Raw genomic sequence first — 23,559 nt, 5'->3', positions numbered from 1 at the left:
ATGATAAATGATGATCACATCACACAGTTTTTCTTAAATGACTTTGACTAGGGCTGTTTCAATATTGTGGCCAACAAAGAAACCTGATTGAAGGATTTATAATTTAAAATTGTGGAAATGATCAAAAGGCATTTAAGATGTGATAACATGTTTTGAAGACATTTAGGGGAAAGGGAGATTGGATATAAGGTGTTAGTTTTAAAGGATATGGGGTTAAGGGTGGACTGGAACAAAAGCTGAAGAGAGAGAACTTTTAGTGGTATCAGTAAATGTGGAGTCCAGAAAAGGAATCTCAGAGATCAATAATTTAGTCCAAAAAATTATCAAGGAAGGATGGGGAGGTGAGTCTCATGAAGATGACAAGAAGAGGGTACCTTAGGAAGAGATGGTTAAAAGCTGGGGAAAGAATCAGCTCCAGGATTAGGACAATGGAGAACATTTGGGGAAGGTTGTCCTAACAGACGAGAGAAGGGAAGTTGCAGAGACAGTTAAGTGAATTGTCTTGATTTTTGAGACAAAAGATCCAAAAAGATCCAAAAGCTTCTACATTTAATGTCAGAGGTGAGGGTGGAGGAGGCAACAGAGGTTTAAGAAGTCAATCTAAAGTGAAGAGAAGGAAGCTGGGGATTGTCCTGCATTCCTTTCTGATCTTTAAATACAGAGTAGATTTTGATTTGGACAGCATAATATCATAATGCAATGATGGTATAACCAGATCAAACAAATGATGGTTCAATCAATTGTTTGCTGGAAATGGTCAAATCTGCAGCACTTCATCAGTTATGATGAAAGGTCAGAAACGTTAACTTTAGTTCTCTTTTATCAGATGCTGTCAGACCTGCTGAACGTTTCTAATATTGTTGTTCTTTCCTGTTTTTAATCTCATTGTTCCTTGGTTGGTGTTTATAAGCTACCCAAAGAATTATTTTATAAAATCAAATTAAATCAAATGATCAAAGTTAACCATAACAATGTTTATTTCCTACTAACCTAAGTGAGTTTATCAGTTTATGTATAATATTCCAACAGTTCTTTGACAGAATTCGGAAGTCATGGTCCAGCATGACAATTCCATTTAGGAAAACTTTCTAAATCTGGAACATTTGTGAATGATGTCTTTGTCGAGATCTGTTTTCTTACCATTGTGAGTGTCATGCGATCAATCTCATGCTTGTCCTTTGTTTTGTGCTGCCGGAATGGACTGTGCCTAATCGGAGGAAAATAAAGTTTATTATTAGACACCTCATAGATTGACTAGAACATTGTTCATCAATTACATGACCATTAGGAAATAAGGAAATGTCAGTAGAAAAGGGAGAAGGAAGGAAAGGGCACTCATTCCTCAATTTAACAACTCAAATGTTTACATCAGAAATTTTCTTTGGGAATGGGGGGTTTGGACACGGAGGTTGAAAGGTTAACATCCTGTGAAATGTGAAGGCTCACATGGAGTGTGGCAGAAGCCTACTCATTGGTAGGAATTATTTTCAACAATGTTCTTTTAAGAGAAGGACACATGATAAATGTTTGCATTATTTTTCTTATTCTTCCCAAACAACTTTGTTTATTACTACAATGTATGTCAGTTATAGGCATTGAGTAGCTACTGTCAATTCAACAGTGGTATAATCAAGTTTTATTTTGATTCATTGTTAACATTTGAATTCTAAACAGAACAGGGTACTTGGAGATGATTAAAGGCTGTGTCATCATGGGGTGGGGGGGCTCTAATGGCTCAGTGGCAAGTGAACTGCTTAGTATGAAAACAGGCCATGCAGAACAATAATTATGAATCTGGTCAGGTGTGGAATTGGTTTATTTCTATGCAATGACACTGCTAACAGCACATCTTTGCTAGGGAGGCCAATGTCAGGCATGGAGCCATGGTTTCTGCTTCTCATCATAACCAGATAGCTCTTGCTTCAAAAGTGCCCATGTGAGAATTAGCTTGCATGTGATATGTGCTCATAGTTGAATCAATAAGATATATAACAAAGGGCTATTCAAAACTGTTAGCTCTATATCTCATCAAGAGATAATGCTTTGGAATGAAAGGGAGAAAAGTCAAGCACTAAAATAAATTAGCTGACAACATCGATTCCTCTTCCCAAGACAGTTTAATCTGTTTTTTTAAAAACTCAATTTCACTTTCCATTTCTCCTGAATGCACCAGTTTTGCTGCCCGATGGTGTCCATATGGTCATATGAGAACCAATAGACCGCCAGAGCTTCAGGCTTGAACCAAAACATTGTGTGTCTAAAAGCTATTCAACTAGAAGTTAAGTTAATGCTTTTCTCACCTGACAGTCACACATGTATTTTCCAGCAAAGGCCAATAAACAGTGATTATCATCATAAACGCTGAATAATTTTACCTTTCTTTCTTTGTTGTGTCCTATCTGTTGCTACAGATGAAACAAGTGAAATTCACTGCAAAGAGAGAATTAAATCTGGTGCCTTCAAGTTTGTATCTGGAAAATTCATTTTCTCAAGAAGTCTCAGGGGAGCTGACATTTTATTTTAACATCTGAGAACACACTTTCTCAGTGTGGAATTCAATTTTTTCATCATTCATAAGTTATACCAAAGAGACAAAATCTACTCTAGTTGGATTTGATCTATAAATAGACTTTTCACCTCTTTCTTCCTGAAACATATTATCTTTGCCAATATAGACTGTAGGTATACAACCCAAAATACTGAGTGGGAATCACCTTTATTTTACAAGTAAGATGTAATTTGTCTTTTGAACCACCAGGTAGCAGTCCTGTTGCACAAACAAGGAGGTCTACCTAACCCAAAAGTTCAATGGGTTGACAAGCTACCTAATTTATTCCCCTGCTGGTTTTCTGACATTGGGTCTAATACCAAAAAGACTCTTTCATTTTTTTCCTCATTCTTCTGATCTCTCTGGCTTCTCTGACTTTTACCCTACAATACTTCAAGGCATCATTTATATCAATCAAATTGAGCATCCCACAGGCAGTGACTGCCACCTCTTTCTCTTTATTCGATCATTCTGCCCGACTCTTCAAAGGGCAACATCAAAGAGTATGTTTTGCTTCAGCTGTACAGAATTCCATCTTCCATACCACATTTAAATAGCAATGAGTTGTGCTTCATTGGTTGGTTTTCTCTTTGAAGAGAATGAAGAATTATTCAAGCCGCTCTATAACGTGCTGACCTGAGAAAATCTATTTTCATTATCCCTGGATTTGCTTATTTCTTTGCTCATCTTTATTTTTGCATGAAAATAAAGTCACCAGGAACTTATGCTTATTTTAAATATTTGATGAAGCAGCTATATTTTTATTTCACCACACTTGTGGAATAAAGCCATGTTGGTGGCAGAATTACAGTAATACCCAATTTTCTCAAAATTATCAGTACTCATAATTCTGTTCCATATTTCTCAACATCATGATGCAGACTGGAGGGTAAGCAATTTAAGGCCATTATCATTCATTCAGTCCTGAAAGTTGAGATATCTGATTGTAGTTTTTCTTCTATTGCTTATTTGCATTTGAATTTGGTGAGTCTTTAGATTTGGAAAGGGCTGTGTTTTATTGCTGTTGCCTCATTCATCAGTATACTAGTAGCTTTTGGTAAAAGTAATTTGAAATATAAGCAGATTCATAGGAAGATACTTATTTTATTCACTCAAGAGGGGTGAAAGTCGCTGGCTGGCGAGCGTTTATTGCCTGTCCCTACTTGCCCTTGAGAAAGTTGTGATAAGCTGCCCTCTTGAAAAGCTGTAGTCATGTGCTGTAGGTAGACCCATAATGCCAATACGGAGGAATTCCAGGATTTTGACCCAGCAACAGCAAAGGAATGTTAATATATCTAAGTCAAGATGGTGAGTGGTTCAGAGGGGAACTTGCATGTGATGGTGTTCCCATGTATCTGTTGCCCTTGTCCTTCCAGATTGTAAGGTGCGTCTAAGGATCTTTGGTGATGTGCACACTGCTGCTACAGAGCATCAGTAGTGGAGGGAGTGGATACTTGCAGATGTACTGCCAATCACGCTGCTGCTTTATCCTGGATGATGTCAAGCCTCTTGTGTTCTTGGAGCTGTACCCAATCATGCAAGTGGAGAATATTTCATCACACTCCTGACTTGTGACTTGTAGATTCTGGACAGGCTTTGGGGAATCAGGAGGTGAATTAATCACTGTAGTATTCCTAGCATCTGACATGCTCTTGTTGCCACCACATATGGGGAGAACAGTTGGGTTTCTGGTCAATGGTAACCCCCAGGCTGTTGATAGTGGGAGATTCACTAACACCACTGAATGTCAAGGGGCAGTATGTGACCTTGGTTTGATACTCCCAGGTCACTGGGAACATGATTCCTGCATTTACCATGTTTAGCCCTGTTAGTATATTACAGGTTTCCATGAGAACACCCTCATTCTTCAAACTTTAGTGAATAAAAACTAAGCTGTCATGACAAAGAATGCAGAGTTTAATCTGGTGCCATTTGCAAAGTTATTACCAGGCAAATTACATCTGACATCATGAGACAGACAGAGACCAATGAGACACATATAATGTTTGCTGTTTAGTGACTTACCCTCGAAGGAGTTTGAAGAGCATGCATCCCAATGAGAACCAATCTGCACTGCTGTCATACGCTGTTCCTTTCTGTAACACCTCTGGAGCCATGTAACCGTGAGTACCACTACACCAATAGAAACAAATTAAACTTCAATATGTATAAAAAAACCTTGTCACGTAACACAATGTACCTTAATTTTGTAGCAACAAAAAATGGTTGGGGAAGAAAGGACTCTTTATGTTCATTTACGAAACATGGGCAGAGCAGCCAGAGCTGGTGGTGGTGTTAAATTTGTTCAATTATTTTATAGGACCATTTGAGTTAATCATATTGCTTTGGATCTGAGGTTAAAAAAAAGTCAGTCCAGGGGAGGATGGTATATACCCTTGCTTAAAAGAGATCAATTAACCAGATGTTTTTTTACTACAATCGGATTCCTGTTACATGATCACCATTATTGATACTTGTTCTTGAATTTCAGATGTATTTAATTAAAATGAATTTAAGTTTCCCAGCTATTCTGGTGGAACTTGAACTCTGAATCAACAGCTGAGACCTCTGGATCCTTAGTCCAGTGATATAACTACTATATTACTACATCAAGAGATCATCTCTGCGGACAGTTAAAAGAGGCAAGGCATCACATAGTGAGGTAACGAATCATCCAAAATAAAGTATATCCAAACTTTGCCTCTTATCTTGGATGATTTAGATTATCTCAAACTTGTTGATGATGACATTGTTGACAACTGAAGGTTAGGGAAAGGAAAATAATTCTGCTAATGTTTTGATTTGTTATCTAGTAACACTGACAGAAATGTATGTGTGCACATTGGATTAAAAATTTAGTTACAAATGATTGTCACCAATTTTGCTGAGTTGAAACAGGTGCAGTGCTTGCACAACAAACTCTTTCCCTCTGCAAGAACAGGACCGTGTTAATATGTGTTATTTCCAATGCACACAAGTGCGTCGTACAAACAGCCATTTTAGGATTGAAAGAAAGGACAGAAATATCATGTGCACACACGGTGCCTATTTCAACTCAGCAAAATAGGTGACAGCCATTTGCTGGCTTATTTCTCAGGCAGTGCCCTGACCAATCAGAGTCAACCTGCATGGTTTGAAATCTAAACAAAGCTTGGTAGTTAACTGTCGATCATCACTGTCACATTCTACATAGCATCACGTTTACCAATCAGAGTGAACTTGTCAATCAATCAATCAGCACTCTCCTGTCATTGAGTTTTCCCCTTTAATGACATTCTTGATGAGTGGAGGTGAAACACCAATAAAGTAAGCTTCTATTTTATCAGCAATACTAAAAGGTAGTAGAAACAAAGTTTCTCATTTTGATTTATTTATATAAATAGATACAGTTACAAAGTTTGAGTGAGGGAGCTGCAAACATAAGAAGTGAACAATAGCCAAGGGATATTATATTTATAAATGGAAGTTCTTTCAGGTATAGAGAGCAGAGAAACAAGATCCCAATAACACTGCTCTGTCAAATCTATCTTACAGCAATGACAAATTCAAATATACAATCAGATTTATAGCTGCAATCAGCAACATCACTAGAAGGCACCTTTCGGGGCTTTCTCTCTTATTCCCTCTTTGAAGCTCTTCCTACGTTACAGCTTTCCAGCAGCTGTGAGGGGGAAGTGATGATTTTTTTAAAAAGAGAATTAATATAAATAGGAACAGGGAGAGAAACAAAGAAAGGGTGGATTTGTCTGCCAGCACAAAACTGATTTTGTTCATGCAAATCTATCCACGTAAATAGGTTAACAAGTACATACACGCTGGCATGAGGCTTCTTTTTTGAAAAATCACAAGCAAGCCCAAGGTCTGATATCCTCACGTGACCATGTTCATCCAGGAGAATGTTTGCTGGCTGTAAAACACAAAATAGCAGGGTGCACGGATCTGAATTATTTTAATTTCAGAGTAGAACTACATAATTTCTCAAAACACATTCTGAATATTGCAACTTAAGTCAAGTAGATGTATCCTTTCCCTCCAGTTTTCTTTGTCATGTGCATTTTCTTTTTGCCATTAGATCCCACTTCAGACAGTGGGAATCAGACAGCAGTGCGTCCGGTCAATGTAGCCACCAGTATCTGCACAACAGCAGTGACATATGACTGTTACTTTCATTCTTCAATTTCATCCTTCCTTACTGTCAATGTTCCCTCCAAGCTATGAAGGATACAATCATACAACAATTTGAAATCCACTAAGCAGTGCAATAACCAGGCTATATACAACAAAGTGCCTCCAAATAACAAGCATACCTGATGAGCATGAATCTTGTATGAAGATAAATCACGGTGTAATAAAGTGGTTCCACAAGACAAAGGTAATTTCAAAGAGGGAGCATTTCTTCCTGTTTATCCTGACAGCAAGTTACCAAGTAGGGAGCCATAGGGAATGGAATCATACTCCAAAAGGTCATACCTCAGAGTTGCATTTGACTGCCCGTGTCTTGACAGATTTCTGTTCCCTAACCACAGCTTTGGATATGATGCATTCCCAGATGTTTATTGTTTTTATTATATGGAACAAGTGTACGCAATGGCATAGACTTTCTGATAGTTTGGTAAGTAAAATGGGCAGAGAAATTTAAGCTGAAACTCGGTCCCAAAAGAAATCATTGGAAAGTCTCTCCATGAGTTCACTGTGCCTCTAACTAGTCAGCAGCTGCATGCAGCTAAAGGAGGGAGCAACATAATCCCACACTTCTGACTTTCTTAACATTCTCACTGTACACAACCCCTCCATAAAAAAAATGACAACTTAGATCACAACAGGTGGGAAGAGATTGGGAAGGTAAAAGTTCACATTTCCAAAACAATGCCTTAGCTGGGTGTCATTCCAATATTTAGAAATTGTAATAACCAGATATTTCAAGGTACGCTGTGAACTTACTGAAAATTTAAAGGAAATTACCAATAAAATAGTGATTTTCTTGTTACATGTTATTTATTATTACTGAGCTTTGTTGAGGAAAGTGATGACAGCATGGAGGAGGAAAATATTATCCTCATTTCTGTATTACCTACTTCATTGGGTGACAGATGTGGTTTTTGGATTGTATCAACGTTAACACCATCTATTACTTGAGACAAAATTGCACTGCCTGTATATTAAGAAACAAATAACTTGCATTTATTTCAGACTTATTATTTCAGATGACCCAAACATGCTTCACAGCCAATTTGTGCATAACAGTGTTCCACAAACAGCAACACAATAATGGCCAGAAACTCTGTTCTACTGAACAAAAATATAAGAGCTGCTGATGCTGGAAATTAGAAACAAAAACAGAAATTGCTGGAAAAGCTCAGTTCTGAGGAAGGGTCACTCTACCCTAAACTTTAACTCTGATTTTTCTGCACACATGCTGACAGACCTGCTGAGCTTTTCCAGCAATTTCTATTTTTGACTCTGTTCTACTGAAGTTGGTTGAACAACAATTACTAAATAGAACTCCCTGGTTCATCTTCAAATAATGTCATAGAATCTTTTTTGTCAACACAAGAGAATAAGTTTTAGTCAAAACATGACACTTCCAAATGTGCAGCACACTTTCAACACTCGACTGGGTAATGAATCTAAATGTTGTGCTGAAGTCTTTGGATTGAGACATGAGTCTATAATCTCCTGACTCAGAAATGTATGTTTTAACACTGACCAGTTCAGACCATACTTGAAACCTTTCAAAGATTCAGCCTGAGAGATCACAGACCTTGCAATCCTTAGTTAGTAGCAATAACCTTCGCCTCACTGTCGAGAAACAACTACTTCCTTATCATGTCCACTCAGGTCTATGCTGCTCAATGAACCATCTTGTTAAGTGCCTGTCTCCCAAGTGGGTGCAGCTGAACTGGTGCTTGCATAAATATGGTGCAATTTTGGAATGAGTGAGCCAGAGAGAAATAGCCCTTTGCAACCACTATGTATTAAATGTTCAACTATATTGAGTGACAGATAGAAGATTAATTCCAGGAGGTTACACTCTCCATAGTGAATCCGATTATGTGACTAATCAGTATCAAAAAGACTTTAAAGTATCAGAACGTCTGAACATAGAAGAAACATTCAATCCTGTAAAAATTATGAGGGACATGGATAGGATAAATAGACAAAGTCTTTTCCCTGGGGTCGGGGAGTCCAGAACTAGAGGACATAGGTTTAGGGTGAGGGGGAAAGATACAAAAGAGACCTAAGGGGCAACTTTATCACGCAGAGGCTGTTACGTGCATGGAATGAGCTGCCAGAGGATGTGGTGGAGGCTGGTACAATTGCAACATTTAAGCGGCATTTGGATGGATATATGAATAGGAAGAGTTTGGAGGAATATGGGCTGGGTGCTGGCAGGTGGAACTAGATTGGGTTGGGATATCTGGTCAGCATGGACGGGTTGGACCGAAGGAAGGGAGTACATCTCTATGACTCTATTCCATTCCATTCCATGACCAACCTGAACATCCAACATCTCCACTGATCACAAACTTGCTTATGTGTCTGTCCAAGATATGCAACCTTTCCTTCTTATGCCTACTAAGGGGTCTGATGTTCATCTTTTCTCTAGCCGTGGTTGTCTTTTGCCTCTAGTCTGTATAAATTTCTTTACAAAGGACTTAAGCATTTCACACTATGGACCAATTCACAATTTGTTTTTAGTGAGTGTCATGAAAATGCCATCAGCTGTTGACAATGCAGCTACCTCTATTTGTCACTCAACAATTGTTATAAATGTAAAATGTAACAGCAGAATAGCAAGTGGTGCATCCTTGAGGAAAGTATCAAGTGGTCTGAAGTCATTGCATTGATACACTATGTTCTGAGTTTTCTCAATTTCAATTGAACTTTTAAGTTACGTTGCTCATAAGCAGAATTTTGTTTTTATTTCTTCATGAGCATTAATAGTAAGGCTAGCATTTATTACATATCCCTAATTACACTTGAGAAGGTGATGGTGAACTGCTTTCCTGGGTGGTGAAGATATCCCCATCGTGTTGTTAAGTTGAGAGTTCCACTTTTGGCGGTGAAGAAAGAGTAACTGATAAATAATTACTTATGTTAATTTGCACTTAAAATAGCATAAATTCAGGTGTAATTCCATTCTAAAAGATCAATGAGTCGGAAGGCAATTGGAATTTTGTCATTAATTACAAGAAGAATGGAATAGAAAAGTAGAGATGTTTAACACAATTACACAGGACATGGGTGAGACTACATTTCAGTACAGTATACAGTTTTAGTCAACTTATTTAAGAAAGGAGACAACTGGATTAGAAACTATGCAGAGAAGGTTCATTTGTCTGAGTCTTAAGATGAAGGGGTTGTCTTACAAGGGAAGGATTACAGATGGTGCTGATGTCTGTTGGGACTTCAAAAAATTAGAGGTGATCTTGTTGAGACATTTGAGATCTTGCGAGGAATTGACAATGTAGATATTAAAGAATGTCCCTGGGATGGAGAGTCCAGAATTAGAGGGCATAGGTTTAGGGTGAGGGGGCAAAGATATAAAAGAGACCTGAGGGGAAACCTTTTCATGCAGAGTCTGGTACGTGTATGGAATGAGCTGCCACAGGAAGTGGTGGAGGCTGGCACAATTGTAAAATTTAAAAAAGTATCTTGATGGGTATATGAATAGGAAGGGTTTGGAGGGATATGGGCCAAGTGCTGACAGGTGGGACTAGATTGGGTTGGGATATCTGGTCGGCATGGACGGGTCTGTTTCTGTGCTGTACATCTCTATGGCTCTAAAGAGATATTTCACCTTGTGGGATAAGTTAGAACTAAGGGTCACTGTTTGAAAAAAAGGGATACCCAGTTTATTTGGAGATGATTTCTTTTCTCTTTGAGTCATGAGTCCATGGAATTCTCCTCCACAGGGAGCAGTGAAGACAGGGTCATTTAATGTTTTTAAAGAGGATATATAAGAATTCTTAACAAACAAGGCAGTTATAGAGATGTACAACACGGAAACAGACCCTTTGGTCCAACTCGTTCATGCTGACCAGATATCCTAAATTAATCTAGTTCCATTTGCCAACACTTGACCCATATCCCTCTAAACCCCTCCTATTCATATACCCAACCAGATGCCTTTTAAATGTAATTATGCTAGCCACTTCCTCTGACAGCTCATTCCAATCACGTACCACCCTCTGCACAAAAACGTTGTCCCTTGGGTCCCTTTTAAATCTTTCCCCTCTCACCCTAAATCTATGCTTGAAAAGTGTCAGGAAATGGAAAGAAAATGCAGTCAGATAAACCATGATCTTGTTGAATGGTGGAGCAAACTTGAGGGGCCAAATAGTCTCCTCTTGCTCCTAACTTGTATATTTATTTATTTGTTTGAATGTCCTTGGACACAAGGAATCTTGTGCAGATGTGGCGCAGCATTACCCTCTTAATCAAAGCACTTGAGATTAGCAAGGACAGACTGCAGAAATTCATTCTTCAGCCCTTTTATAATTGTAATTTTTACACTCCAGGAATCTCTCACTTCTGTTTAATAAGCCTCGTGCCAGAACCATCAGTAATCAGAGGTCAGTCATGGGGCAACAGCTTGCTTTGGACTGTTCACAAGATGACCAGTAAGTTCTTCTGAGGACACAGATGGTCTGGCATTCTATCAACTCTTCTATAATGAGGATTACACAGAATAACTTCTCACTCGAGACCACCTTAAAGCAACACCCATACTTACTGACCCATCAAACTCTAATTTGCTTAGCAATGAGAATTTCCTATTCCACAGAATGCATACCTCTTGCACAAACATAAAATACCTTCTGGCAGTCAAACAATCAAACCCAATTCTCTCTAACTCACTTCTCTTTAATTCTTGCCATACATTAATCAGTTCATCATTTTTTTCAAAGAAACTAGAGTGTATAATTGTGAGACATTCACCACCAGAAAGGGCATCCAACTCTGGTTGTATAAAAGCAGATTATCATCATTGCTGAAGCTCACATTAATATTGGCAGAATTTCGCATGACGTGAAGCTTAAATAGTTACAATCTCATGCTGCCAGCTGACAGCATAGCTACATGGACACATACATTTCATTTCTTTTCCATCTCTCTTTCAGCCTAAAGGCATCTTGTTCGGCCCTTGCCTTGTGTCATCCTTCCCTGCACATACACCACAACTACAATGTCATCAAATGAAAAGGTGGTGGTGCTGGGAAAAGGAGAAAGTGAACCTTCGTTAACAGTAGAGCAGAAGGCAGATGTTAAGGCAGAGAAAAGGCCAAGACAAAGAGTTTGCATGGTTATTCTACCATCTTTAACTTCATTCCCAACTAATTCTGTGGGCGAGATATTGAGTTGCTTCCTTCAGGGGAACACAGATGTAAAGCTGATAAAATGTCATGATGAGAATCATCAAAAGGAGAATTGGAGATCTGGGAGGAGTTCAGGACGTGCTCTCTTTCCAGCAGAGGCTAAGATTGCTTCACAGCTGTGGAACCAAGAATTCAAGACAAATCATTTCAAAAAGAAGAATGTTTGCAAAACATCAGAATATTTCAGAAACCCTGTACATACTTGCAGGCTAAAGACAATCACGGGACAGGCAGCAACTGGAAGGCATGGCTACTGAATTTACATTTCTCATTTGCACTAACATCTAGGAAGCCTTGTCTTACTTGATGCAACCAACGTAGTGAGTGGTAAATATACTGATGTTGACAGCAGATCCATGGAAACCAGGTAGACACAACCATTTTTAGTCACCATCCCCATGGAAACCCTTGACTGCACCTATGCAAAAGTGGGTAGGCTGGAGTACAGCACCAATATTGTCCTATCTCTGCACAGCAGCACATACCATGGCACCAGCAGTTGCTGTCAGAAAAAGTTGGTGGCAAGAAAGATCAGGAGATTGTTTTAAAGATGCACCAGCAGCTGTTCTTGTCAAAAGCTGTGTCTGGATGGAATGTTCTTCAGTGGGTTGACGCAAACTTAATGGGCCAAACAGCTGCTTTTCATGCTATAGGGATTCCAGGATTCAATTAAAGTGATCCATAGCAATATCTCTAAAGTTAAAAACAGGGTTCACCATAAGTGGTATTGGACATTTTGAAGAGCGTTAAGGTGGATAAATCCCCAGGGCACAATGGTATCTACCCTAGGTTATTGAGAGGCAAGAAAGGAGATTGCTGGAGCCTTGACCAAAATCTTGCATCCTCATTAGGCACTGGAGAAGTCCTGGAGGACTAGTAAGTAGCTAATTCAAGAAGGGAAATTGGGATAATCTAGGAAAGTCTGGTGAGTTTCACATTGGTGGTTGGAAGTTATTGGAGAGAATTCTTAGGGGTAGGATTTACGCACATTTGGAAAAGCATGACCTAATTAGGGACAGCCAGCATGGCTTTGTGCAGGGCAGGTCATGTCTTATTAACGTGATTGAATTTTTCAAGGTGGTGATGAAGATGATTGATGAGAGTCGAACAGTGGACGTTGTTTATATTGAATTTAGTGAGGATTTTGACAAGGTCCTTCATTGCAGGCTCATCCAGAAGTTTAAGATGTGAGGCCGTGCAGGTTCAGAATTGGTTTTCCCATAGAAGACCGAGGGTAATGGCAGAAGGGTGTTTTTCAGGCTGGAGGTCCATTACTTAGTGGGGTGCCGCAGGGATCCATTCAGGGACCTCTGCTGTTTGTGATAATTATGAATGACCTAGATGAAAATGTAGATGGGTGGGTTAGTAAGTTTGCAGATGATAGAAAGATAGGTGAAATTGTAGATAATGTAGAAGGTTGTCAGTGGGATATAGATCATTGCAGATATGGGTGGAGAAATGGCAGCTGGAGTTTAATCCAGGTAAGTGTGAGGTGCTGCACTTTGGGAGATCAAATTTTAAGGAAAAGTATACAGTTAATGGCAGGACTCTGAACAGCATTGATTAACAGGGGGATCTTGGGGTTCAAGTCCATAGCTCCCTGAAAGTGGCCAGGCAAGTAGATAGGATGGTAAAGGTGGTGTGTTGCATGCTTGCCTTTATTGGTTGGGGAATTGAATACAAGAGTCGGGATGTCATGTTGCAGCTTTATAAGACTTTGGTTAGGACGCACTTATAGTATTGTGTTCAATTCTGGTCACCACATTACAGGAAGGATGTGGAAGATTTGGAGAGGGTGCAGAAGCGATTTACCACGATGCTGCCTGAATTAGAGGGTTTGAGGTATAACGAGAAGCAAGAAAGACTCAGTGTTTTCGCTTGAGTGGCTGAAGCTGAGGAGATACTTGATATAAGTCTATAAAATTATGAGATGCATAGATAGGAGTGACAGTCAGAATCTTTTTCCCAGAGTTGAATGGTTAATACAAAGGGCATGTGTTTAAGGTTAGAGAGTGAAAGTGCAAAGGAGACATGAAGGGCAAGTTTATTTTAATACACGGAGTGGTAGGAATACACCGGCAGGGGTGGTGTTGGAGGAGGCAGGTACAATAAGAGACTTTTAGATAAGCATATGAATATGCAAGGAATGGAGGGATATGGATCAAGGGTAGGCAGAAGGGATTAGTTTAATTTGGTGTCATGATTGGCACAACATCATAGGCCATATTTCCTGTGCATAGAACTTTAGGCCATAGACCTATGTTCTACGACCACATTCAAAACCTGGTGTGTCTGCAGTGCACATTCATGTGTATAGGCATCCAAGGAAGAAAGAGATATGAAAGAATTTCCAAATCACAAATCACATTTCAGAATTAGTTCATGTGAATTAGAGAATTCAGAAATCAATGTCCAGTTGAGGATTTTTTCCAGATAGCTGTCCACAGAAAACCCTTTTGGTGGAGCTGGTTCAGAGTATTAAGTACAGGAGTTGGGAGGTCATGTTGCGGCTGTGCAGGACATTGGTTAACCCACTGTTGGAATATTGCGTGCAATTCTGATCTCCTCCCTATCGGAAGGATGTTGTGAAACTTGAAAGGGTTCAGAATAGAGTTACAAGGATGTTGCCAGAGTTGGAGGATGTGAGCTATAGGGAGGGGCTGAACAGGCTGGGGCTGTTTTCCCTGGAGTGTCAGAGGCTGAGGGGTGAGCTTATAGAGGTTTACAAAATTATGAGGGGCATGGATAGAATAAATAGACAAAGTCTATTCCCTGGGGTCGGGAGTCCAGAACTAGAGGGCATCGCTTTAGGGTGAGAGGGGAAAGATATAAAAGAGACCAAAGGGGCAACGTTTTCACACACAGGGTGGTACGTGTATGGAATGAGCTGCCAGAGGATGTGGTGGAGGCTGGTACAATTGCAACATTTAAAAGGCATTGGGATGGGTAAGTGAATAGGAAGGGTTTGGAGGGATATGGGTCGGATGCTGGCAGGTGGGACTAGATTGGGTTAGGATATCTGGTCAGCATGGACAGGTTGGACCAAAGAGTCTGTTTCCATGCTGTACATCGCTATGACTCTATTAGCTCAAATGCAGTCAAATTGCTGATAGAAGAGGGACTTGGTTCACTTTGCAGAAGAAACAGGTTTCTTGTCAGGAATCAGATTTTTGGGAGATCATGATACCAGAGGAAGGCATTTAGCTAAGTGTGAAGCTGTTTTGGGTGTTACAATCAGATTCACAAACAGACAGTAACATGTCACTAAAGACGATTCAAATGATCCAGCAGTTTCAGTCATGTGACAGAGGCTTTAGGTTGAGACACTCAGTCAATGAGATGGAATGTCATGTTCCCACATCAGAAACCTTTATGCTTTTTTTTAAAGGAGGTAGATAACTATGCAGTCATTTTCATTGAGTCAAGGAATAATGGGTTTTCATGGTCCCTTTGTTCAGAATTGGCTGAGGTAGACTAGTTCTTTGCATTAGTTAGTCTGGAGTGTTCATACAATTTAAAGAAAGTGACATTTCAGGAGGGTGTTCACTAGCCATTTTCAAATCCAGTAAGTTTCCATTTTTAATAAATAAATTAGACAAGCTAACATAGGATGCATTTTTAAATTAGGATCTTGCTCTTCCTGTCCTCTGGGCATTATAATATTCTTCCCACAGATCTCTTATTTAGTCATGAATATCAACAATATCATGAAAAGGGTGTGTTCAATCTCAGTAATTTGAGTACTGCCCATTATCTGATAAGTTGGCAGAGGCTTCAACTAAAATGAAGGTGCAATGCATCACTATAGCCAGAGATTGTGCACCTCTTGCACATGACTTCTGAGGAAGGGTCACCCAACCTGAAACATTATCTTTGATTTCTCTCTACAGATATTGCCAAACCTGCTGAGCTTTTCCAGCAGTAGGATCCAGGAGAGAGAAAGCAACTAGAAGCTGATAGTTCTGTGGTTCACCATACAAGAATGGCGGTAGAATTTTGTGTTCAGATTGAAAAGACCAAATTCGTGACATGTTGGAACAAGGCTAGAAGATCCATTTACCTAGAAAGAGTGCCTCCAGTCAGTTCTTGGGTTAAAGGTTACCAGACTGAGAAAACTCTTGCAAGCTAAGAATTATTTGGGACTAGTTTTGGAGAACAGAATGTCTACTTAAAGGATGTATAATGTATATTTGTAAAGCTTTTTAAAAAAAAGAATTAGGAGAAAGCTCTGCTCTGTAATTTGAAGTATAGGCTACCCACCAAAACATTGTATTTCCAGTGACACGTTTAGTCTGTTTGCTAGAGAAGAAGACTTAAAACATGATATCTTTTTGTTACATTTTTTTCAACTGCAAATTTCCAGTTCGCAGTATCCGTGGGTATTGTAACAACAGTCTCAGAATAGGGAATTGGCCAATATAGTGCTTGACTTTAAAAAAAACTGTAAATTTATGGAATTCTCCATGCCAGAGATTTATAGATGCTCAGTTGTTGAATACATTCAAGAAACAGACAGTTAGATTTCCAAATACTAAGAGAATTAAGGGATATGTGGAGTGTGCAGGAAGGTGGAATTGAGGTAGAAGACCAACCATGATCATATTGAACAGAAGAGTAATAGCCTACTCCTGCTCCCATTGCTTATGTCCTCTGCCTTCCCTGAAATTGACCAGGCTGTGTCATCTACACTTAAATGGTTATTTCGATCATAACTGTTGATTTCAATTGCCTCAGTAGACTCATGAGCCATAGCTGTAGCAGATATGAGGTATCTGTGAGGAGCCATTCTTGGACATAATTGGCTTCATGGAGGAGATCAGTAAGTACTGAGTGTTTTAAAATGAAGGGATAATGGCAGCCGTGTGTATTACATTGTTTCACGTGTAGGTTCTTTTGGGTGACATTGCAGATAATCTGATATTTTAGTGACTGGAACAGTTTCATGCTTAAGATATATAAACAGCTATTCTGCTGGTGCCTCTGGTATCACATGTGAACAGCCTAAAGCTGGGCAACTCAAGCTGGGGTCCATTTTTCTGCCACCAGTATCTAATATGAAGCAGGACATGCACTGCAACTCAAGCTAAGGATTACACCTGTCAAACAGCTGCCATGGCTGGTCTTTGGCTGAATTCATACAGACTCTTTGTGACACCGTGAAATTATTGAGTGGCAAAAAATATTGTATATAGCAAGAAATACAGCCATTCAAACAGTACAGCAGTACTGAAGTTATTTGTAAAGAAGGTTACAAGATGATCCAATGCAGCCTCAGAAACTAACATCGAATAAAGGCTCCTCCAAGAATCGTTGAAGTATCCATGGCAGTAATTGATGTCATCTGCTTATGAGATCAAATGAGCTTTTCTTGCAATCAGCATCCTGAACCTCTCTTGATATTTTACATCATCAGAATCAGTGACTCCATCCATATTATTCATAGAATCCCTAGTGTGCAAGCTGACCATTCAACTCATCGAGTTCACACTGATCCTCCAAAGAGAATCCCACCCAGACCCATCCCCTACCCTATCCCTGTAACCCTATACTTCCCATGGCTAATGCGCCTAGCATACGCATCCCTGGACATTGTGGGCAATTTAGCATGGCCAATCCACCTAATCTGTACATCTTTGGACTCAAAGCCATCAAAACTGAAGTTCATACAATTGCAATTGGTAAATGCAATACTTAATGTGAAATCCAATGTGGATCTCTTTTCCTTACAATACTGAATGCCTGCTTTAATTAACAAAGGTCATAAAAAGAAAACTATAACAATAGTCTTAATTCTTTTCAAGTATATGTTTGAAAATAGCTTCAGTGTCAAGGTTTGTTCTTCATACTCCAAGAACAAAACCAAATAAAATGATTTGGTCATTTAACAAGTACTGGGAAGGTTGACACCTCAGCTTTGATTACCATGTGGCTCACGTCAGGTGGCAGTCTGTCATAGTATTTACTATCAGTGTGCTCTCGAGGTCTGTGACAAATCAAGGCAGGGAACCTTGTTGCTCTGTTAGTTTCCAGTGGAGAAAACATGTATTCAAACCATTCCCTTCCAATTACAGTTGCCAAACCTCCAGGAGTCTCCAGGAATTAATGTCTAATCTCCAAGATATTGCTGCAGGCAACACAGGAGAAAAATCATAGTCAAAACTGTATTTAGTGTTTATTCATTAGTATGAAAATAACAGGCATGTTGTTTGACTGACAGTCAAGAATCATTGAATTACATAAATAAGTCAATGGGCTTTTCAATGAGCTGGGAAGGAAATGTGCTGCAATTGTGGACATGATAGGTGACCAACAGCAGCTGTTTGAGGATTAAATGGTTAGAATCACCAGCTCATGTAATGATATTTCCAGGAGTATGTCCAACCAGAGTCAGCATCATAGTTCCAAAAGGAAGCTATTGTTGCTCTCCCTACACCTGTGGTATGGAATTTTCTCTTGAGTGGATTTTGGTTAATTTTAGAATCTGACTTGCGTATAATGTTTAGTCTTCAGACCAGTTATTAGGGGGATAGATGATACTACACTGCAACACAAAAAGCAGTGTATTCGAAATGCATTTATAAAATTGCTACACATAGCATCTAATGCACTTCAGCCTGTCTACATGTAGGAGTTTCCCAGTCGAGATTACAGGTTGCTTTCATAATCATATAAATGTATGTATCTCATGACGATCAAAACCATAGGCATGGTTTCAGGATTGACGCATACTGAGTTAAACTGGTTTCCAGGAGAAAGTGAGGACTGCAGATGCTGGAGATCAGAGCTGAAAATGTGTTACTGGAAAAGCGCAGCAGGTCAGGCAGCATCCAAGGAACAGGAGAATCTACGTTTTGGGCATCAGCCCTTCTTCAGGAATCTGATGCCCGAAATGTCGATTCTCCTGTTCCTCGGATGCTGCCTGATAAACTGGTTTCCAGCCTGATTTCTGGCTATTCTATTTATATTGATTATGAAGAACCCAGGTGAAAGTTTGAGACTTATAATACCTTCAAAATTAAAAAGAATAAGAGAGAGAAGTTAACTGCCCAGGAGTAGGTGGTGGTCAGCTGCCTTCATGAACCTCTGGGTATAGGGATACTCAGTACTGTTAGGAGGGGGATTCCAATATTTTGACACAGCAACAGGGAGGGAGCTCCAATCAGCATGGTCTGTATCTTGGAATGGAACTCACAGGTGGTGGTTTTTCCATTTCATCCGTCTCCTTTTTCCATCGAAGTGGAGGAAGTTGAGATTGGAGGGTGCTGTTATAGGAGGCTTGGTGAATAATTGCAAGTATATCTTGTAGATGGTTCACATTGCTACTACTGCATCATTGATAAAGGGAGTGAATGCTGAAGTTGGTGGAAGACATGCCAAACAAATGGAAAGCTTTGTCTTGGATTGTTTTAAGCCTCTGGAGTGTTGTTGGGAGTTGTACCATCCAACGCAGCAGATACTCCTCATTTGTACCTTGTAGATGGTGGATAGCAGTGGGGAGACAGGAGGCACATTATTCACCATACAATGCCTAGCCTCTGACCTGCCCTTGTAGTCACAAGAATTATATGGCTAATCCAGTTCAGTTTCTGGTCAATGGTAACTTGCAGCATGTTAAAAGGGGGCATCCAGCAATGGTAATGCTATTGCATACACCTGGGCTCAACTAAAGATCACTGCTCTCAGAAATGATAGATTAATGTTCAAATACAAATGAGCAATGGTAAGATTCTGTCTTGTTAGATATTGTCGTAGTTTGGAACTTGTGGTGCAAATATTACTTGCCACTTATCAGCAAAGTCTTGATGTTGTCCAGGTCTTGACAGCTTCTTCATCTGAGGAGTTGTGAATAGTGTTGAACATTGCACAATCATCAGCAAACATCCCCACTTCTGACTTTATGATGGAGGGAAGGTCATTATTGAAGCAGCTGAAGATTGGTTGGACCTAGGAACCTGAGGAACTCCTGCAGAGATGTTCTGGAGCTGAGGTAACTGACCTCCAACAATCACAAGATCTTCCTTTCGGCTAAGTGGACCCCAACCAGAAGTTAGTTTTCCCATAATTCCCACTGACCCCAGTTTTGGTGGAGGTTCTTGATATCCTAATCAATTGAATGTTGCTAGATATTAAGGCTAATCAGTCTCACTTCATCTATGCTTTACCAAGAGGAGTGTCAGTGAGCAGGTTATTCCTTTGCAAGTATCATTTGATAGCAACATCTCTGAGCATATGTAAATCAAAAGGTATTGTTCGTGTAGTGCTACTTTTTTTTTAAGTGTGTCAGCTGCAGGAAAAGCGAAGCTTAGGGTAATAATGTGAAGCAATATTCAGATGCAAAAAATCACCAACTTTTCTTGCAGTTTAAGCAAGAATATTTTTGATTAGTAGTTGTTGGCTTTCCCGTAAACATTTTTTGGATCCATAAAACTGGGATGGATTAAAAGGTCATTGCTCTGTAACTGATAGATTAATATTCAAACACAAAATACTACATAGTGTTTCCCCTACAACGACAATTTTGAGCTATGTAGTTGAGTTCTGTGAAACAGCCAAATTATCCAGCTACATATCTGCATCAAGTGATTCGAAACATATCCTTATGGCGATATAGAAACTAACGTTATCATGTACTCTCACTGGTTTGAAATAAATCATTTCATCTCCAGTAGACTCACTTAGCACCATTTCTCTCCAAGGGATGATGCTGCTGTTCTCAACGGTGATGATTTCCCAAGAACTGAATATAATCTTCTACCTTTGTTGTTCAGAGGATTGCTTATACAATCATGGAACAGTGATCAATTCAGGATTGCACAGTAAATATTTTATGCATTACAATGTCAAGTGTTATTGTACATTTCAGTAAATGAGTTTTAATTATATTCATCCTTGGAATACAGACTTGGATAAGTCTTTCTTAGAGTAACTCATTTGAGTTTTTATTTACAGATTATTATGATATGTGCACTCATTTCTTGCATCATTTTATTTGCATTTAAATGGGAGGGTAAATGGGAAATGTGGGAAAATGAGTAACATAAGAGGGAGTGACCAGTGCTTCCTGGTACGATAAAAACAATAGGACAAGACTGGGGAGTAGATTTGCATAATTAGATTCCTCTCCTAAAGTGCGAACACAGACTGGATGAGCTAAATGGCCTCCTTCTGTGCTGTACAATTCTATGATTCTGCATTTAACAAATTCAAACAACTCCCACAGCATCCTCACAGCACGTCAAATGATGCACCATTTCAGAAGTGCTGTATTGTGAAACACACAAAGAATTTTTCTACTTCTCGGTGGAATTATAAATTTTTAATGCTACTATTACTGGTTTTCAGCAAATGCTACCTCAGATCAGTTAGTGTTTAATTGTTGCTTGGTATTTCAACTTAGATAAAAATATCAATTACTGGCTCCCTTACTAATTTTTTTTAAAAAAAGGATTAAAGTTTTTATTTGTATTGCAAAGTGATGGCAGATGCAAGATTCTGCACATATAATAACAGAACTCCCATGGGTTTGGTAATAGGTAAGCTGGAGTCTGCAGCATTGTTGTGATGATGTATACCTACTAGCCAGTCCATTTAAAACCACTGATGAAATGGAACCACAAATGCTACAGCTAATTGTAATTGGCATGTTAGGAGGTTAGTATTTTATAAAATTGCAGTCTCCAATAAGTGTGTTTATTTAAATATAACATTGCATTTACCACAATGCATGATCTATGATTTATAACAAGTGGCGCATGAGGAGTCGTATACTTGCTGTAAAGATTTAGTACATGCACAAGCAAATCCCCTGCACTGATGTCGCTGCAAGTCAGAGGAGACAATTTTTCATAAAATCAGCAACAGATGGGAGGAGGAATTGAACTCAAGGCCCTGCTTTTTCCACAACATTGATGCCCAAAGTTCAGCTAGCTGTAAATGAGCAAATTGCTTATTTCAAGTAGATAGGCTATCAGTTGCTTAAATATACAAAACAAGGTCCTTTCTGTTTGATTACAAGATCTCTGCTGTATTCTTTACTTCATTTACGAAAGGCAAGGTATGTTGCATATTGTGGGATTTTTCTATGAGCGGAGTAGAGAAAGGTATTTACATGGAACTGATTTTGAGCCCAAGGTGGTGACCATTTCTTTTCAAGAAACGAGCAGACCAAATATGTTCTGGAAGCATCTAGTGGTTTAATTTCAGACGTTCTGCATTGTAGCTTTTCCCAGCTTCCTGTTTAATTTTGTTTATTTTTGTATCCCTCTGACAGACCTCTATTTGTCCATTCTAATGTATTGATTAATGTTTGTGTCATCTCAGTGCTAATTTTTAAAGCATCGATTCACCAGTTTGTAGGTCATTCAAACCATTGACTTACCTTGTTGGAAGCATCTGTTCCTCTCTCTCCCTTTCTCTCTCTAATTTTCTCAGGACTAAAGCTACCTGTTTATCTTTCAGCCCTTGCTTCTGAAGAAAATTTTCACACACAAAATGTCAATAACTTGTTCTTGCAGATTGCTGTGTACAGTTTGCAGAGTTTTCACAATGAAGATACTCCTTTAAAAAATTACCATGTTCCAAGGTTATTGTGAAGAAATCGACTTAATCAGTTTACATAAAGCATAACTTTAAAAAAATTATGGCTATGTGAATCTTATCTTACCTTCAGGTCCCTGTATACTACAAATCGGTTGTGCATGTGTTCAAGGCCCAGCATAATCTCTGCAGCATAGAACCTCATCTCCTTCTCAGAAAACACTCCATGTTGTGAAAGATGATAATGTAAGTCTCCACCTAGAAATAGGAAGAGCAGTCAGCTATAAGATTTTGAGTTGATTAAATCATTTTGTACAACCCTACCAGTTTGTCCTACTGATTGTTACACTCACAGTTGATACTTGAATCAAAGTAACCTGGTGTAGCTGGTTCTGGTAGTGGAAGAAAGAAAGATGTGCATTTATTTCATTGATTGTCCCTTAATGAAATTGTTCGACTTGATAAATTGCTCTTGAAAACACGGCTTTTGTTTTTGCAGGCAACCATGGAATCAGATGATAAGCTGACCATTTGTTTGGATGATGTTGTTCAGAGGAAGAATGTTGGGCAGAACACAGGAAAAACTATTGCCTCTTCTTTAAATAATATTACAAAATCTCTCATTTCAACATGAACCAAAGAACAGGTGACACAAATAAAACAAATAACTGTTGATGCTGGAGTTCAGAAACCAAAACAGAAATTGCTGGAAAAACTGGTGATGTCGTTCAGTTTTGATGAAGAGTCACTGGATTCAAAATGTTAACTCTATTTTCTTCCCACAAATGCTGCTGAATTTGACCAGCAATTTCTGCCTTTGAACAATGATAAAGCCTTACTTACATATGTCACACACAAAAAAAACACCTCTGAAAATACAGCATTTATAACTGAATTATCATTTCTCAATGATAGATTATATTTCTCAAGTCTTGGGGCGGCACGGTGGCACAGTGGTTAGCACTTTTGCCTCACAGCGCCAGAGATCCGGGTTCAATTCCTGCCTCAGGCGACTGTGTGGAGTTTGCACATTCTCCCCGTGTCTGTGTGGGTTTCCTCCGGGTGCTCCGGTTTCCTCCCACAATCCAAAGATGT

General features: G+C 39.2%; 1 protein-coding gene across 1 annotated transcript in view; it reads right to left on the bottom strand.

Annotated features, from left to right (window-relative positions):
- grk3 (G protein-coupled receptor kinase 3) overlaps positions 1-23,559 on the bottom strand; it is a 302,636-nt gene that overhangs the window by 62,295 nt on the left and 216,782 nt on the right. Inside the window, exons 11-14 of the mRNA XM_072588022.1 lie at positions 22,592-22,722; positions 6,361-6,455; positions 4,574-4,681; positions 1,141-1,207 (exon numbers count right to left, since the gene is read on the bottom strand). Of these exons, the coding sequence (XP_072444123.1) occupies positions 1,141-1,207; positions 4,574-4,681; positions 6,361-6,455; positions 22,592-22,722 (401 nt within the window). The remainder of the gene's footprint in view (positions 1-1,140; positions 1,208-4,573; positions 4,682-6,360; positions 6,456-22,591; positions 22,723-23,559) is intronic.

This window comes from Chiloscyllium punctatum, chromosome 17, assembly GCF_047496795.1.
Source record: "Chiloscyllium punctatum isolate Juve2018m chromosome 17, sChiPun1.3, whole genome shotgun sequence".
Classification (NCBI taxonomy): Eukaryota; Metazoa; Chordata; class Chondrichthyes; order Orectolobiformes; family Hemiscylliidae; genus Chiloscyllium; species Chiloscyllium punctatum.
Note: the sequence above shows the minus strand (reverse complement) of the source record. Positions and strands in the feature narration are given on the sequence as shown.